Source organism: Sus scrofa, chromosome 2, assembly GCF_000003025.6.
Source record: "Sus scrofa isolate TJ Tabasco breed Duroc chromosome 2, Sscrofa11.1, whole genome shotgun sequence".
NCBI classification, from domain to species: domain Eukaryota; kingdom Metazoa; phylum Chordata; class Mammalia; order Artiodactyla; family Suidae; genus Sus; species Sus scrofa.
The window spans coordinates 69,242,525-69,257,013 of NC_010444.4; the positions used below are offsets into that span (position 1 = coordinate 69,242,525).

Sequence of the window (14,489 nt, forward strand, 5' to 3'; positions counted from 1 at the left end):
TTCATTGTTAGAGCATAGAAAAGAAACTGATTTGGCGTGAGTTCCCATTGTAACTCAGTGGGTTAAGAACTCGACTAATATCCATGAGGATGTGGGTTTGATCCCTGGCATCACTCAGTGCATTAAGGATCTGGCATAGCCGCAGGTTCTGGTGTAGGTCACAGATGTGACTCAGCTCTGGCATTGCTGTGGCTGTGCCTGAAGCTCCAATTTGACCCTACCCTGGGAACTTCCATATGCCACAGGTGCAGCCCTTAAAAAAAAGAAAAAGAAAAAGAGAAGTTCTGTCATGGCTCAGTGGAAAGGAAAATGACTAGCATCCATGAGGACGCAGGTTCAATCCCTGGACTCACAGAGTGGGTTAAGGATCCGGTGTTGCCATGAGCTGTGATGTAGGTCGCAGATGAGGCTCTGATCCCGTGTTGCTGTGGCTGTGGTGTAGGCCAGCAGCAGTAGCTCCGATTCAGCCCCTAGCCTGGGAACTTCTATATGTCGTGAGTGTAGCCCTAAAAAGGCAAAAGGAAGGAAAGCAAAAGAAAAGAAAAAAGCAACTGATTTTTGTGTTGACTTTAAATTCTGCAATTTTTCTAAATTCACTTATTAGTCAGTTCTGTGAGTTTTGACATATGTAATCTGCACCAGTGGCTTCTTTCTCTTAGCAAAATTCATTTGAGACTCATCCAAGTTATTTTGTGTATGAGTAGTTAAAAAGGAAACTGCTGTTTCTTTCTACTTTTGCAGAACAATTCTGACACCAAATGTGTGCATGTGTGTTTTCCCCCACATCAACCAATTCTCCAGTTCTCTGAGGGCACCAACTGAGTGAACTACAGTTTAACTGGAGTTAGCACAGATCCCATGGGTTAAGGGCAAGACTTCCCCAACCTCAGATGTCTGTCTCAAATCCAGGTTGTCACCTATGCTTCTGAGCAACCACTTATAAATCAGAGATACCCACGACCCCTCCTAGGGTTCAGTAATTTGCTAGAAGGATTCACAGAACTGAGGAAACCAGTTTACTTACTAGGTTGCTGGTTTATTTTAAAAGATAAAGCTCGGGGAGTTCCCATTTGGCATGCGGAAGTTCATAAACCAGGGATCAAACCCATGCCACAGTAGTGGCCTGAGCCACTGCATGACAATGCTGGATCCTTAACCTGCTGCGCCACCAGGGAACTTCCCAAATATATGTATTTATTATTTCACAGTAGTTACGATCCCCTACTTACAATAGTTCAATCTATGATATTGCAACTTTACAGTGATGTGAAAGCAATACATATACAGTATAAACCATACTTCAAATTTTGGTACTCTCCCAGGTTAGTAATATGTGATCTGATTCTCTCTCTCTCTTTTTTTTTTTTGTCTTTTTGCTATTTCTTGGGCCGCTCCCGCGGCATATGGAGGTTCCCAGGCTAGGGGTTGAATCGGAGCTGGAGCCACGGGCCTACGCCAGAGCCACAGCAACGCGGGATCCGAGCCGCGTCTGCAACCTACACCACAGCTCACGGCAACGTCGGATCGTTAACCCACTGAGCAAGGGCAGGGACCAAACCCGCAACCTCATGGTTCCTAGTCGGATTCGTTAACCACTGCGCCATGGCAGGAACGCCCCTGATTCTCTCTCTTGATGCTGGGTGGCAGCAATGAGACACAGCTCCTGGTCAGCCAGGCAATCAGAAGGGTGAACGACTTATACACGTCTAACCATTCCAGACTCAGATAACCATTCTGGTTTTTGGTTTCAGTACAGTAGTCAATAAATTACATGAGATATTCAGCTCTTTATTACAAAATAGGCTTTGTGCTAGATGATTTTGCCCAACTGTAGGCTAATGTAAATGTTTTAAGCACATTTTTGGGGGGGTCTTTTTTTTGTCTTTTTTAGGGCTGCACTCCCGGCACATGGAGGTTCCCAGGCTAGGGGTCTAATCGGAGCTGTAGCCACTGGCCTACACCATAGCCACAGCAACTCAGAATCCAAGCCATGTCTGCGACCTACACCACAGCTCACTGTGCCATGACGGGAACTCCATGACTGAGCCATGACGGGAACTCCTTGAGCACATTTAAGGTAGGCTAGGCTAAACTATATTTGTTCTATAGGTTAGGAGTATCAAATGCATTTTTTTTCTTTTTTTTCTTTTGCTTTTCAGTACTACACCCTCAACATATGGAGGTTCCCAGGCTAAGGGTCTAATCAGAGCTACAGCTGCCAGCCTACGGCACAGCCACAGCCACGCAGGATCTGAGCCTTGTCTACAACCTACACCACAGCTGAAGGCAATGCCGGATCCTTAACCTGCTGAGCGAGGCCAGGGATCAAACCAGCAACCTCATGGTTCCTATTCGGATTCATTTCCACTGCACCATGACGGGAACTCCTCAAATGCATTTTCAGCTGTTGACATTTTCAGTTTCAATGGGTTTATCAAGATGTAACTCTACCATAAGTCAAGGAAGATCTGCAGTTCATTTTTGTGGGGTTTTTGTTTTGTTTTTTGCTTAATGGTATTCCGTGGCATGGACCTCCTACAACTTATCCATTCACCAGTTGATACATATTTGGTTTGATTATTTTTAGGTTTTGATGACTACGCACAGAACTGCTGTAAACATTAGTCAGCAGGTTTTTGAGTGGACATATGTTTTCATTTATTTTAGGTAAACATATAGGAGTGGGTTTGTTTGACTGTACAATAAGTGTATGTTTAATTTCCTAAGAAACTGAACACATGGGGTTCTCATCATGGTTCAGCAGTTAACGAACCTGAGTAGCATCCATGAGGATGCAGGTTCAATCCCTGGCCTTGCCTAGTGGGTTAAGGATCCGGCATTGCCGTAAGCTGTGGCGTAGGTCACAGACTACAACTCAGACTGGACCTCTAGCCTGGGAATCTCCATATGCCATGGGTCCATTCCTAAAAAGACCAGAAAAAAAAAAAAAGAATGAAAGAAACCGAGCACATGGCTATACCACTTGGCATTCCCATCCACGATGAATGGGTATTCCAGTTGGTCCATCTGTGTATCTTCTTTGGTGAACTGTCCATATTTTCATTGGTTTCTTTCTTTTTTCTCCCTTTCTTAGGGCTGTACTTTCAGCAAATGGAAGTTCCCAGGCTAGGGATTGAATTTGACCTACAGCTGCCATCCTACACCACAGCCACAGCAATGCCGGATCCAAGTTGCCTCTTCAACCTACACCACAGCTCATAGCAATGCCGGATCCTTAACCCACTGAGCAAAGCCAGGGATCAAATCCGCATCCTCATGGATACTAGTCAGGTTCTTAACCAGCTAAACCGCAAGGGGAACTCTCTCATTCGTTTTATAATAGAGTTGTTTGTCTTATTATTAGGTTTCCAGAGTTTATTATGTACTTTGGATACAAGTCCTTTGTCAGAAAATTTCTCCCAGTCTATTGCTTATCTTTTTATTCTTTGACATATCTTTTGCAGAGCAGAAACTTTCAGTGTTTTTAAAACGTTTTTTGAAGTTTGTTTTGAAAAAAAGTTTGAATTTTTGACTGTTAAAAATTCCTGGTTTTGGAGTTCCTGTTGTGGCGCAGTGGTTAACGAATCCAACTAGGAACCATGAGGTTGCAGGTTCGCTCCCTGGCCTTGCTTAATGGGTTAAGGACCCTGTGTTGCCTTGAGCTGTGGTGTAGGTCGAAGACACAGCTTGGATCCCGAGTTCTGTGGCTGTGGTGTAGGCCGGCAGCTATGGCTCCGATTTGACCCCTAGCCTGGGAGCCTCCATGCGCCGCGGGAGCGGCCCAAGAAATGGCAAAAAGACCAAAAAAAAAAAAAATTTCCTAGTTTCTTTCCTACAACTGGATAATCCCTATGCTCAGGGCCCCCAGCCCCACTCCGCTTTTTATCTTGGCTGCCTGGCTCCTGAGAAACCCCTCTCTAATGGGAGGACTGTGCTCTGTTGAGGGTCACATCAGCAGAGGGCAACGGTTAACATTTTGATCGGAGGAAGCATAAGACTTGAGTTTGAATTCTGACCCCCACCATGACCTTGCTGTGTGACCCAGAGCTAATTATTCTCCTCTCTGAACTTTATTTTATTTTATTTTATTTATTTATTTTGTCTTTTTTAGGGCTGCACCTGCAGCGTATGGAGGTTCCCTGCCTAGGGGTCTAATCAGAGCTGTTGCTGCTAGCCTACGCCACAGCCACAGCAATGTCAGATCCAAGCCACATATGCGACCTATGCCACAGCTCACGGCAACGCCGGATCCTTAACCCTCTGAGCAAGGCCACCCACAACATCATGGTTCCCACTCGGATTCATTTCCCCGGCACCACAACAGGAACTCCTGAACTTTATTTTCTTCATCTGTAAAATAGAGTCAATGAAGTCCCCCCCTTTCCCCTACCCCCCGGGAACTGGTCCATAAAAAAGACTCAATATATGGAAGCTGGTATCACTTTCCTGATATAGAAAATTTCAGACTTATTTCATAGCAGAGGGAACATTCAAATAAAATCTTAGGCTGACATTCAATAGTAGAACCAGAAAGAGGCAGGGAAAGATTCCATTTCTTCTCTCTACCTCCTTGCACCCACCAGAGCATAGCCTGAAGTCGGCTGAGCACTCTAACCCCTTCACTTTAACAGAGTAACAGACCAGAGAGGGCAGTGACCTTCCCAAGGTCACATGGCATGTCACAGGCACACAGCTCCCCACTCTCATCCTCACATCTTCATATCTATTGTCTTGCTGAGTTCCCTCCTCAAGTGGTGTATATGGGGTGGATATACCTATAACTGCCAGTGTCTTTTTTGAGCTCTGTATTAGGCACCATTCTGAGCATTCTGAGCATTTTACCCGTGTTAACACTGGTCACCCGGATGACCAGAGGCAGGTGGTGGTTGTCCCCATTTTGTGGATGAGGAAACTGAAATTTGGTCTTTCCCCCAAGTCACACAGCTGCGAAGTGGCACAGCCAGCTTCTCCCTGTCTCCTCTTGAGGGTCTGTCTTGCCACTGCCTGCAGGCTGTATCCACTCTCTTTGTAGCTGTGTCTCTGTCATCCGTCTGTATCTCCACTCCAGCCACACCAGTTTCTTAGCTGATCCTTCCTCAAAAACCGAATCCTGCCATAGGGCCTTTGCACTTGCTGTTTCCTCACCCTGCAGTGCTTGGTCCCATCTCCTGACCTGTGGCTTGCTCCTCATCTTTCAGGCCCTGCTCAATTTCTCAGAGAGGCCTGACTCAACCACAGGAGCTAAAATCACATCTCCAGGAGTTTCCATCGTGGCGCAGTGGTTAACGAATCCGACTAGGAACCATGAGGTTGCGGGTTCGGTCCCTGCCCTTGCTCAGTGGGTTAATGATCCAGCGTTGCCGTGAGCTGTGGTGTAGGTTGCAGATGCGGCTCAGATCCCGCGTTGCTGTGGCTATGACGTAGGCTGGCAGCTACAGCTCCGATTCGACCCCTAGCCTGGGAACCTCCATATGCCGCAGGAGCGGCCCAAGAAATGGCAAAATAAATAAATAAATAAATAAAAATAAAATCACATCTCCAGTCATCCACCTAGTTCTAATTCTCTGCATGGCACAATCCAGCCTATATATTCATTCGTTCATGTATTTATTTACATGGGAGTTCCCATTGTGGCTTAGCAGATACGAACTCAACTAGTATCCATAAGGACTTGAGTTCGATCCCTGGCCTCACTCAGTTGGTTAAGGATCCGGCGTTGCCCTGAGCTGTGGCATAGGTCACAGATGTGGCTCAGATCTGGCATTGCTATGGCTGTGGTGTAAGCCAGCTGCTGTAGCTCAGATTTGACCCCTGCCCTGGAAACTTCCATATGCTGCGAGTGCGGCCCTAAAAAGACAAAAAAAAAAAAAACCAAAGCAAACAAAAAAATAAATTCATTTGTATATTGCTTCACATGATAAACATTTATTGGGCATCCACTGCATGCCAGGACATGTTCTCGGCCCAAAGGATACAGCAATGTCGTTCCTGCTATGGAGCAGCAGGATCGGCGGTGAATTTGGAGGGCTGGGATGCAGGTTTGATTCCCATCCTGACACAGTGGGCTAAGGAACTGGTGTTGCCACAGATGCACTTAGGTTGAGACTGCAGCTCAAATCTGATCCCTGACTTGGGACGCCAAAAAAGGAAAGAAAAAAAAAAGGGTACAGCAATGAAAAAAAAAAGGGTACAGCAATGAAAAAAAGCAGACAAAAATCCTTGCTCTGCAGAACTTAGTTCTAGCAGGGAAGGCACACAGTGAAGAAGTAAAATATAGAATGTAACAGGAAAGTAGTATTTATTTTAAGGGTGACGACGATGAAGTATTAGGGCAGAGCTTGAAATTTTAGATGGGTTGGTTTGGGGAGGCCTTCCTAAGGAGGCGACATTTGAGAAGAAGCCTAAAGGAGGTGAAAGAGAAGCCAGTGGAGATCCAGGCAAAGGAAACAGCCTGTGCAAAGGCCCTGAGGTAGAAACATAATCTGAAATGTTCAGGGAACGGCAAGGCGGCCATCATGGCTGGAGCAGAGTGAATGAGGGGTAGAGTGGGAGGTCACAGGGTAGGGCCTTGGGGGCCACAGCAAGGACTCTGGCTTTTGCTTTGAGTGATCTGGGAGCCATAGAAGGTTCTGAGCAGAGGGGGGATACAGCCTGAATCAGATGTTTCCAGGCTCCCTCTGGCCGCTGTTGGGGGAGCAGACTGAGGAGCAAAGACAGGAGCTGGGGACCAGGGCAGAGGCGAATGCACTGGTCTAGGCAAGTGATGAAGTGGGGCTTGTCAAGGAAGGGGTGATGGGGAGTTCCCGTTGTGGCTCAGCAGAAACTAATCTGACTAGCATCCATGAGGATGCAGGTTCAATCCCTGGCCTTGCTCAGTGGGTTAAGGATCCAGTGTTGCTGTGAGCTGTGGTGTAGGTCAAAGATGTGGCTCGGATCCCTTGTTGCTGTGGCTGTGGCATAGAGTGGCAGCTGAAGCTCTGATTCGACCCTTAGCCTGGGAACCACCATATGCCATGAGTGCAGCCCTAAAAAGACACACGCATACACACACACACAAAAAGAGGGTGTGATAAGTAGACAGATTCTGCATAGATTTGGTTGATTTGGAGTGCAAAGGCAAGAGGGGAAGCAAGGAGGATCCCACAATTTTGGGGGTGCGCAGTGCTGCTAGGTGAACCTGTTCATAGTCTAGCCCTCCTGTGTCATCTCTGTGAGGGGCATATAATCTGTCTTGGTCACTGCTGTGACCCCCAGCTCCTGCAACAGGGCACGCAAAGGCACCCAGTAGCAGATCTCTGTAATTCCCTGTCTGCCGTCTCCTTTGGGGTATCTTTCTGCCAGGAATTTCCTTGGTTTCCTTATTTCTCCCTCCCCCCGCCGCCTCCAAATGCCATTTCAGCCCCTCTGAGCCCTCTTCCTGTCTGTCCCTTGCAGCTTCGAGGCAGAGAATGGGCCGACGCCATCACCAGGCCGCAGCCCCCTGGACTCGCAGGCGAGCCCGGGCCTCGTGCTGCACGCTGGGGTGGCCACCAGCCAACGCCGAGAGTCCTTCCTCTACCGCTCTGACAGCGACTATGACATGTCACCCAAGACCATGTCCCGGAACTCGTCGGTCACCAGCGAGGCGTGAGCACCCCCTATCCCTCCCCACCAGCTCTTCCAGGCCTGGCCTTAACGCAAGCTACCTTTCCCAGCAAGGAGCGGGGGACACTGCCCAAGCCCCTCCTCCCCACACCTGTCCTGCCCAGTGATAAGTCAATAATAGCCCCCCTTTTCCCTATCAAGGGCTCAGTTCCCCCCCTTTTTTTGGCCTTGCCCACAGCCTGTGGAAGTTGCCTGGGCCAGGGATTGAACCTGAGCCACAGCAGTGCAATGCCGGATCCTTAACCACCAGGCCACCAGGGAACTCCAGGGGCTCAGTCCCTTTATAGCATGTCCACCCAGTGAGATATGAGCGCCCACCCTATCTCTGTACCCACCCAGCCACACCGAGCCCCTCCCTCAGGCCAAGCCCCCTCCTATGTCTATATAGCCCCCACCCATTCAACTTGCCCAAGCCTCCTCTGACCAGTTGGTTTTGGGGGCCCAGTCTCACCTCACCCTGTCCCTCCAGCAAGGAGGGAACCCCACTTGAGCCCCTCCCTGCCCGCATTTCCTCCCAGAGTGTCCACCTTGGCTGAGCCCCCTCCTCCTCCCCAGCTCCAGGCTTCGCTAAGCAAGACCCCCTTATCGTGACCACCTGTCGAGGTATGCGCACCCCCCAGACCTGTTCAGCCCTCTTGCCTCTCACTTAGGCCTCTGGCTCTGCCCTCTACCCATCGAGGTATCCATCTCACCTCCCCTACCTCCTTCCAGCCCTCCATTCCCTCCCCTCCATTGCTCTCCCCAAGCCCTACCCCTGTAGTGTATTCACAGCCCTCCTATTGTCTCTGCACACACACCCCTACCCCATCCACCCACCTGAGCTCTTCTCTCTGACTCTTTCCTTCAGGACCGACCCCTACAGCAGGGTCACCCTTGTGGGGTCTAAGTGTCCTCTCCCCCCACCCCCGACTCCTGCACACCAGCCACCCTGGGCCCAGCCCCCGCCCCACCACTTGCTTCTCTGGCACCCCAGCCCCTCTCCACTGCAGGTCCTTGGGTGGAGGGGCCCACAGTGAGGACCCCTGACCTGCCCCTGTTGTTGCAGGCACGCAGAGGACCTCATCGTGACGCCATTCGCCCAGGTAAGACACACCTGGGGACAAGGGCCCAGCCCTGGCTGCCCCTCTGGGTGGACTCCTCTCCTCACTGCAGCTCCCTGACCCAGGTGCTGGCCAGTCTCCGGAGCGTTCGCAGCAACTTCTCACTCCTGACCAATGTGCCCATTCCCAGCAACAAGTAAGTGGAGGCCGGGCCCTAACACACATGATCAGGAGGCTCAGCACACCTGGGTTCAGCTCTGCACTGCCACGTGACCTCAGGCAGGCACTTGACCTCTCTGAGCCTCTGTTTAGGCAACAGCTCTCTCTGAGCCACTAAATCATTGCAATTTGAATGCCTTAGATATGGAAACTCTTGTTGTTATTGTTGTCTTTGTAAGGGCCGCAGCCTTGGCACACGGAGATTCCCAGGCTAGGGGTCGAATAGGAGCTGTAGCCTCTGGCCTATGCCACCGCCACAACAACGCCAGATCTGAGCCGCATCTGCGACCTACACCACAGCTCAACTCCAGATACTGAACCCCCTGAGCAAGGCCAGGGATCAAACCTGTGTCCTCATGGATACTAGTCAGATTCGTTTCTGCCCAGCCACGATGGCAACTCCATGGAAACTTTTATAAATAAAGGGGTCTGGACACTCAGTACTGAGGCCATGGGTGGCCAGCCACCCCAGCCTCTGGGCCACTCTGGCCCTGATGCCAACTTGCTGGACAAATACCCTCCTCTGGAACCTCCTGTTCCCCCTCTGTAATATGGGGGTTTAACAGTCCCTCATTCGAGTCAGAAGGTGATATACAGAAAGTGCTAGTATATTGCCCAGCACATAATAAATGCTCACTAAATAGAAGTAGTTATTATTTTAGGGTAGGGGTGTGGCTGAGAGTTGCTGTTCCCTCTGGGCGTGGGGCACAAAGCCATCCTTGGGTTCAAGGAGCTGGAGGGAGGGATGGTCAGCAAAGCAGACATAGAACCTGACCTTACCAGTTGTGTAGTCTTGAGGAAGCCAGCTCACCCCCTTGAACCTCAGTTTCCTCATCTCTAAAATGGGTTATTGGAGTTCCCTCTGTGGCCCAGCAGGTTAAGGATCCAGTGTTGCCACGGCTGTGGTGTACGTCGCAGCTGCAGCTCAGATTTGATCCCCGGCCTGGGAACTTCCATATGCTGCAGGTGCAGCCAAAAAATAAAATAAAGTAAAATAAAATAAAATAAAATGAGTTCTTGTGGGGCTCTGTGAGAGGCTTATGGCAGAGTACATGGGACACAGAGAGTGCTCAGAAAAAGAAAATAGCACACTTCATGGAAAGGGGAAGGCAGAGCTGGGGGTACTGAGCTGATGTTGGAACCCCATTTCTTTGCAGGAGGTCCCCGCTGGGCGGCCCAACCCCTGTCTGCAAGGCCACACTGTCAGGTAACTAATCAGGAGGATGGGAAGGACCCCTCTTGCTACCCAAGTGGGGGTCCCTCACTGGGGAAAGCTGTCTCACCCCTTTTCCCAGTATTCCACTCTCCTGGGGCCCCCATCACCTCTGGGGGTCTGCCATGTGGACTCTCTCAGTCACCACCCCTGCTGCCCCTTCTTCAGAGGAGACATGTCAGCAGTTGGCCCGGGAGACGTTGGAGGAGCTGGACTGGTGTCTGGAACAGCTGGAGACCATGCAGACCTACCGCTCTGTCAGCGAGATGGCCTCCCACAAGGTGTGCAGGGCCTGCGGGGTGGGGCCAACTGCTGGGGATGGGTGGGGTGGGGCTGGTGAGTGGGGTCGACCTGTGGCTAGAGCCTATGAGGTGGGATCAATCCCCGGGCTGTGCTTCAGGATTTGTAGCGCCTATAGATTCTCACTTCTCCCAGGACTTGAAGACCCAGGGGTGTGCATGTGTTTGCACATGTGTTTGTGTGTGTGTGTCTAGTTGTACAACTGTCCATAGGCGACCATCCCTTCTGAGGGGGTGCAAATCGTCTGTTTGTAGGGTCTAAGAGTGTGTATCCACAGCTGTGGGTTTGTGTGGCTGTCAATTTGTTGACTACACACCTGCAGTATGTTGGGGTGGGGAGGGGAGTGTTCTAGTAGGATTCATCAGGAGTGGCATGCACGTGTGATTCTATGGAGGGTATATGGGTGTGCACAGCCCATTATGTGGGGCTGTAAGTGTGGGGACTGCGCCAGAGGTGTGCATATATTTAGAGGTGTGAGTTGGTCCAGGTGTGAACCTGAGTGTGTATCTGCATGTATTTGTGACTGTGTGTGTGTGTGCACACATGTGCTCTTGCAGGGTCGCAGGAAAGGGTGCAAGGCTTCCATATACAGCTGTGCAGTGTGTGCACTGCACAACTCCAGGGGGCACCGTTCAGAAAGCACGCAATGTGAATGACATTCCTTGGAGTTGTGCCACAAGGTGGCAGCCCCTGTGGGTGGATGCCTATCAGGAAATGAATGTGCGGGTGGGAGTGTCTGTGTTGGGGGGTTGCATATGCCTGTGGGTGGAGGTTTGTCTGGGAACATGCCAGTCTGAGGGCGATTGTGTCCCTGAGGGTGTGTTGAACATCTGAGAATGTGACTGTGTCTCTGAATATAGGTCTGTGGGTGTATTTCCACAATGGTGTGTGTGTGTGTGTGTATCCGTGGGTGTGAGTGTGAGTATTACCTTATGGATTTGTCAGGGCATGTTTGTGTCTCAGGCCACATGAGTATTTGTATGTGTTTGTAAGTGTGTCTCTGGGAGTGTTGAGTGTGTCCAGTATCTGAGTGTTTGTCCCTTAGTGTGTGTCTCAACATCTGGATGTGAGTCTGTGTTCTTGGAAGGGGTGTATCTGAAGGCATTTGTATCTCTGTGTGCTCAGCTATGTACCAATAAATGTGTTGAACATCAGAGTTGTGACTTTGTGTGCGTGTATATGTATGTGTTTGTGTGTGTGTTGTCAGCATAGGATTGGAAGCTTTTGACTGTATGTGTTCAAGTGTGTGTGTTAAGTGGCTGTACTGGTGTGGAAGGTGTGTCTGAGTGTTTGTGTGTCTGTGTGTGGAGCATGTGGGTGTGTGTCTTTGTCTCTGGGTGTGTCCACGGAGGGGGCATGTCCTCTAGAGAGTGTGTGCGCCTCCCTGTCCATCCCTGGCAGCCCCACCTGAGTTCTGCCTGAGGCCCGTGGGCTCCAATGCCCCTTTAACGCCCCCCCCACCCCCGGCACCACCTGACATTGCATGCAGCCTGCCAGTGCTGCAGTGAGCACGCACACGCACACACACGGGCGAACACACGGAGCCCAGAGCCTCTGAAGCCTCCTCCCAGGACCCTCACCCTTCCCCCCATGGGCAGGGGTCCCTGGCCGCCTCCAGCTGCCGCCGCGCGGGGGCCCATGAGGGCCAGGGGCTGAATGACCATGTAACCAGGGCTGCTGCTGGGAGCGCGGAGGGGAAGGGAGCCCCCAGCCCTGCTGGGCCGGCCCAGGCCCCTCCGCGGCTCCCATTTCCACTGCCCACCTGCCCAGCACCCCCCCACCCCCCCCCGCCCCCTCCCATGCGGTAGCTGCTGACCCTGGGACTCCCCAAGCCCAGCCTGTGTGTGCGGCAGCCCTGAGCGGGGCTAAGACTCCAAGATGCCCTTGGTGGATTTCTTCTGCGAGACCTGCTCCAAGCCGTGGCTGGTGGGCTGGTGGGACCAGGTAGGGGAACTCCGGGTGGAGGATGGGCAGGAAACCCAGCTCTGGCCCTCCCACCTCAGACCCTCCAGCCCCTAGTCTGGGCTTGTGTGTGCAGCTGTGCACGTGTGCAGCCTGGAGATTAAGCCTGGTGACCAGGGCTGGGTGTGGATGGCGGGTGGCTGGGAGTGTGGGTTTCTCACTGGGTGTGACTGTCAGTGCACACTCGTGTGTGTGTCTGCAGTGGTGTGGGCCTGCTTGTTTTCCTGGGTCATGGCCTGGCCCTGGTGGCCCTGGCTGAGATCATGTGGCTCTGATTTGTGGTGTTGTGTTTTGGGTCAAGTTTATGAGCCCAGAGCTATGTGATTTTTCTGGGGCATGTGACCCCCAGTGTCATGCCTGTCTTATTGTGTCTGCTCCTTGATTTGTGTATCTGGGGCTGTGTGGAACTGTGAAACATGGGAGTCTGTGACTGTGTGTGGTTGTGTGACTTTGTGGGTCCATCTTGTGTGTGTATGTGTGTCTCTTTTTGTGCACCCACGACCTCTGGCAGCACTGGGAGGAGTGAAGACCCATCCCCCTGTGGGCCATGTGGGCTCAGCCTTCCTGCTGAGCATCCCTCTTGCCTCTCTGGGCAGTATTCCCCTGCTTTTGGGGTGCTTTGGCAAAGCTTGGGGGTGGGGAGCTGATGCCCTTTCTCCTCATGCACAATGTCACAGCAGATGCTTCTGTGAAGTGCTATGAGGGGACCAGGAGGAGCTCCCAAACCTGGTTCTGGATATGCTCCATTCATCTGTGCATCTGCCCACTGCTCTGAGGCTGGGGGAGAGGGGGCCCTGATGAGAACCCCCCTCCCCTGGGTGACTCAGTTAGGGTTTCCTCAGCTCACTCTTCTCCCTGCCCCGGTCAAACCTCTCCACCCAGAACTCTGGGACTGCATTTGCTCCTTCCAAACCAGGCTGGGGGCTGGGAGCCAGGACCCCAGGGAGTGGGGTCCCTGTCTTTGAGACCTGGGCTGGGGTAGGTCTGGGAAGGCAGGGGTTAAAGGGCCAGCAGCCTGCCCCCCTTTCCCCAGCTCAGCAGCTGGTTGGAGGGGGAGTTGCTAAGGAGACTCCCATCACCATGGCGATGGGATTCTCCTGACACCCCATTGGCTCCCGTTAGGCAGGAGCCCCTCCCTTCCACAGGTGCCCCTCTGGCTCCTCCTTGGGGGGAAGTATGGCCAGAGGAGCACCCCCTTCCTCAGACAGGGAGGGGTATGCTGAGTCCTGACTCCCCTAGCCTGGGGACCCCCATCCAGAGCTGGGAAGAGAGGGAGGGCTGACCCCTCCTCTCCAGCAGCTTGCTGAGGGCTCTTTTGGCTGAGCAGAGAAGTAGGAGGGACTCATGGGTTCTTCAGAAGTTTCCTGGGAGGGCCTGACCTCCCCGTAAGCCCTGCCAAGACTCCTATCATTCCTTCCTTCTTACCTCCTTCACTTTAGTTCAAGAGGATGCTAAACCGTGAACTCACACACCTGTCAGAGATGAGCAGGTCAGGAAACCAGGTCTCTGAGTACATCTCCACTACATTCCTGGGTGAGTGAAGGGCAGCACTTTGTGTTGGGGTTGGAGGTGGGGGTGTTGCATATCTTGACTGCAGGGGGCCACCTTAGACCCTGGGTCCTGTTGCTCACATTTGCCCAAAGGACCCTGACTCTTAACTCCCTGAAGGTCACCATGCTCAAAGTATCCATACTCACAATGCCCCCCAGTTCAGTGTTGCCCCAGCTTCTTTAGGACCCCCACATTTAAAATCTCTCCAAGCTGAAAAGCCCCTCCAAACTTAGTGCAGTTCCATTGGAACTCAAACTCAAGGCCCCAAGAAACCCTCAAACTCAAAGAGAATTCCTAAACTTTAAAATGCCTCCAGGGGAGTTCCTGTTGTGGCTCAATGGGTTACAAACCTAATATCCATCCATGAGGATTTGGGTTCAATCCCTGGCCTTGCTCAGTGGGTTATGGATCAGCATTGCCGTGAGCTTGGCAACTTCCATATGCAGCAAGTGCAGCCCTGAAAAGCAAAAAAAAATTTTTAGTTAAAAAAATATTGGAGCTCCCGTCATGGCACAGTGGTTAACGAATCCGAGTAGGAACCATGAGGTTGTGGGTTCGAT

The 14,489-nt window shown here is 51.6% G+C and overlaps 1 protein-coding gene across 6 annotated transcripts in view; it reads left to right on the forward strand.

Annotated features, from left to right (window-relative positions):
* PDE4A (phosphodiesterase 4A) overlaps nt 1-14,489 on the forward strand; it is a 42,925-nt gene that overhangs the window by 17,122 nt on the left and 11,314 nt on the right. For 4 of the 6 annotated variants that reach the window (XM_005654820.3, XM_013987406.2, XM_005654824.3 and 1 more), the window contains exons 2-7: nt 7,435-7,626; nt 8,690-8,726; nt 8,810-8,880; nt 10,061-10,110; nt 10,285-10,397; nt 13,818-13,911. In XM_005654820.3, the coding sequence (XP_005654877.1) occupies nt 7,435-7,626; nt 8,690-8,726; nt 8,810-8,880; nt 10,061-10,110; nt 10,285-10,397; nt 13,818-13,911 (557 nt within the window). 6 annotated transcript variants of the gene reach the window in all.